A 2733-nucleotide genomic window follows, 5' to 3' on the forward strand; every position below is an offset into this window, starting at 1 on the left:
AATGATAGGTTAACAGGTAGAGGCCAGAGCTGTTAAAATATGGCTGGATCTTTACAAATGTTCTCCGCTGCAGTCTTTGGCCCTTACATGACGGTGCATCCGAATTTCCTAGCTCCATTTCAATCTTGGTTCTGTTTCTGATTTGAGTGTTCCAAAGTGAGAGATCTTGAAAAATGATCCTAAGACAGTTGACTTCACTTAATAGCTTCTTATGTGAGGGAACCTTAGATGTTTTTTCTGTAATATCTCCATTTCTCCTTACACTGAGGAGAAAGCACTGCTTGAGTGCTCAAAGGGAGATGCTGTAACCTGGATGTAAATGAGAGTAGCTGTGCAGGAGAGGCTTAGGTGATGTGATGCTTTTGATGAAAGCAAATTCTCAAGGGTTCCTGGTTTAAAAAAAAATCAGGAGACTTCTGGGTGAAAAAGACAGACTGAGCATGCGTATTCATCTTTATCCCCCGTATCTCTACCTGACTGTATGTCACTAAGAGAATAGACAAAAGACATGAACCTTTAAATGGGAACAAACAAGATATAGCAATAAAAATTTGGAAGCCAGAAAGCAGTTAGACAAATAAGATGGCTTAGCAGACCAGGGAGAGCCAAGAACCAAGCGGATTTATGCAGAAACACCTGGGAAAGCGCAGGGACGGGGAGCACCGGGTGCTGGTAAGGCATAGGTGCAATTAAGTCAGGAAACAGGAGGCGTGGTTCCAACGCTCCTTCCTGAAGATAGCCGACATTTGATGAAAGCCAGGAAAGATGCACAGCCTCTTACACATAAAAAGCTCTGAGGAAGCCAAACAGTGCAGGAAGGAGAATAAAGCATTGAAAACAAAATTAATATTCCCAGAGAAGTAAGTGGAGCTATTACATCATGAAACAAGAACAGTAATTTTTTAAATATGTCTTTATTGATTTTAGAGATATGGCCTCTCTTCTGTGAACCATTAAAAATTGATTGTACTCAGCATTATTTTTACAAAAACAGACTTTTGCAGTATTTCTGACAGCGAGAAATCACAAGCATATAAATGAGTTAGAGAAAGTTCTTTGACTTAGAGAGTCTCCTTACCTAAGGGAAGGACAAATCTTCCTACACTTGAAATACATTTAAAATTATAAATAATCCAGAACTCAGAAGAGCTGTCAAGCCTGCAGGGTCTAGTTACCAAGTTAATGTTCCGATCACATTATGCAGATTTTCCAGCAATGCCACAAATTAAGTCAGCTAATTAAGTGCTCAGGTGTAAGTGGATTTTTCCCTCGCCCTAATCAAACCATTTAAAGGTTAAAAAACAAACCCAACTGCTGAAGACCCTGGAATGAGTGTCTCGGGTCCCAGAACCCGCGAGCCTGGGGCTGGGCACAGACTTCCTGTCGCCGTCTCGGAGCTTGCAGAGGCTTCCAGCAGCTCGCTGTTCAACAGCGGCGACTCCTCAGCTTGTGTGTCAGTAACTTCTGAATTCCCCTCTTCTCTCTCCATCGCACTGCCTGCTAAACCCATTATGCGTAAGGGGGTGCCTGTGACTTCTCACGGGTGGTTGGCATCAGAGACAGCTCTGGTCTGTACACTGACTCTCCTTTATATGAAGTCATTTGATGCCTCTCCTTTTCTAGACCAAAAACTCGCAGCAGTAATGGAAGGACCCCTTTCTCCTCATCCAATCAGGATCACAAAGACAGTAGCCAGCAAGGACCCAGACGTGCACATCATGTTGGAAAGGCCCTGGAATGGCAAGTAAGTGCTAACGAGACTGACCTCATTGCAGTTGGTTGCCTTTGATGTTGATGAGTTTCATATTCCTTCAGTTCCCACAAGACACAGGGAAATTCTTTGAGCAAGATCTTGCCAAACTCAGTAAAGTAGCGTGTTTATAAGATGGGCATAGAAACTGTTGCATCTTGCCCTAGCCGATAGGCTCAGTGGATAGAGTGTTGGCCTGGGGACTGAACGGTCCCGGGTTCAATTCCGGTCAAGGGCATGTACCTCAGTTGGAGGCTCCTCCCTGGCCTGGGCCCTGGTCAGGGTGCGTGCAGGAGGCAACCAATCGATGTATTTCTCTCAATGTTTCTATCTTTCCCTCTCTCTTCCACTCTGAAAATCAATTGAAAAATATCCTTGGGTGAGGATTAAATATATATATATTAAAAAAAAGAAGAAAAATGGTGCATGTTAAAGAGCCTGGATTTTTCTGTTGAAAGCATCATGAAGGCGCGGTGGTTATACTGAAAATTACTGCAGGACAGGAACTCCTACCCTCTGGAGGGTTATTCCGGGCGAGAGGGTAAACAGTGAGTGGGGATAACACTGAGTTCTGTTCATTGTGAGAAAGAGAAATGAAAGTAAGCCTTTTTGGCAAACCATGAGGCTAGGTGAACAGTTTGCCCTTGCTTACAGGCGATTTGAATGTTGTCATCATTTTCATTTGTTCTCAGTTCCCTGGATGATAGTGTGGGAACAGAGGAGAAATCAGAGAAAAGAGAGGCTCCCCTTCTCTTCCCTTCAGAAGATTCTGAGCAGAGAAAGGGTCAGACTGCCCTCCTGGTCCCCCCTGGAATGCGACGCAGCATCGGAGACTACTGCAGCCGCTATGACCAGTACCTCCGGATGGTCTCCCATGAGGCCGTGGGCTCCTTCAATCCGTGGCTGATTGCTGAAAGGTCAGTAAATGTTCCGTGCCACGTGCCAAATGTTATCCGACAGACAGGCTGGGGAAGGGACGGCCC

General features: G+C 44.8%; 1 protein-coding gene across 1 annotated transcript in view; it reads left to right on the plus strand.

The window, feature by feature from the left end:
* The window catches only part of KIAA0753 (KIAA0753 ortholog), a 65333-nt gene that overhangs the window by 49272 nt on the left and 13328 nt on the right, over positions 1 to 2733 (plus strand). Inside the window, exons 16-17 of the mRNA XM_006756294.2 lie at positions 1624 to 1744; positions 2443 to 2667. Coding sequence (XP_006756357.1) covers positions 1624 to 1744; positions 2443 to 2667 — 346 coding nt within the window. The remainder of the gene's footprint in view (positions 1 to 1623; positions 1745 to 2442; positions 2668 to 2733) is intronic.

Source organism: Myotis davidii, unplaced genomic scaffold, assembly GCF_000327345.1.
Source record: "Myotis davidii unplaced genomic scaffold, ASM32734v1 scaffold1394, whole genome shotgun sequence".
Classification (NCBI taxonomy): domain Eukaryota; kingdom Metazoa; phylum Chordata; class Mammalia; order Chiroptera; family Vespertilionidae; genus Myotis; species Myotis davidii.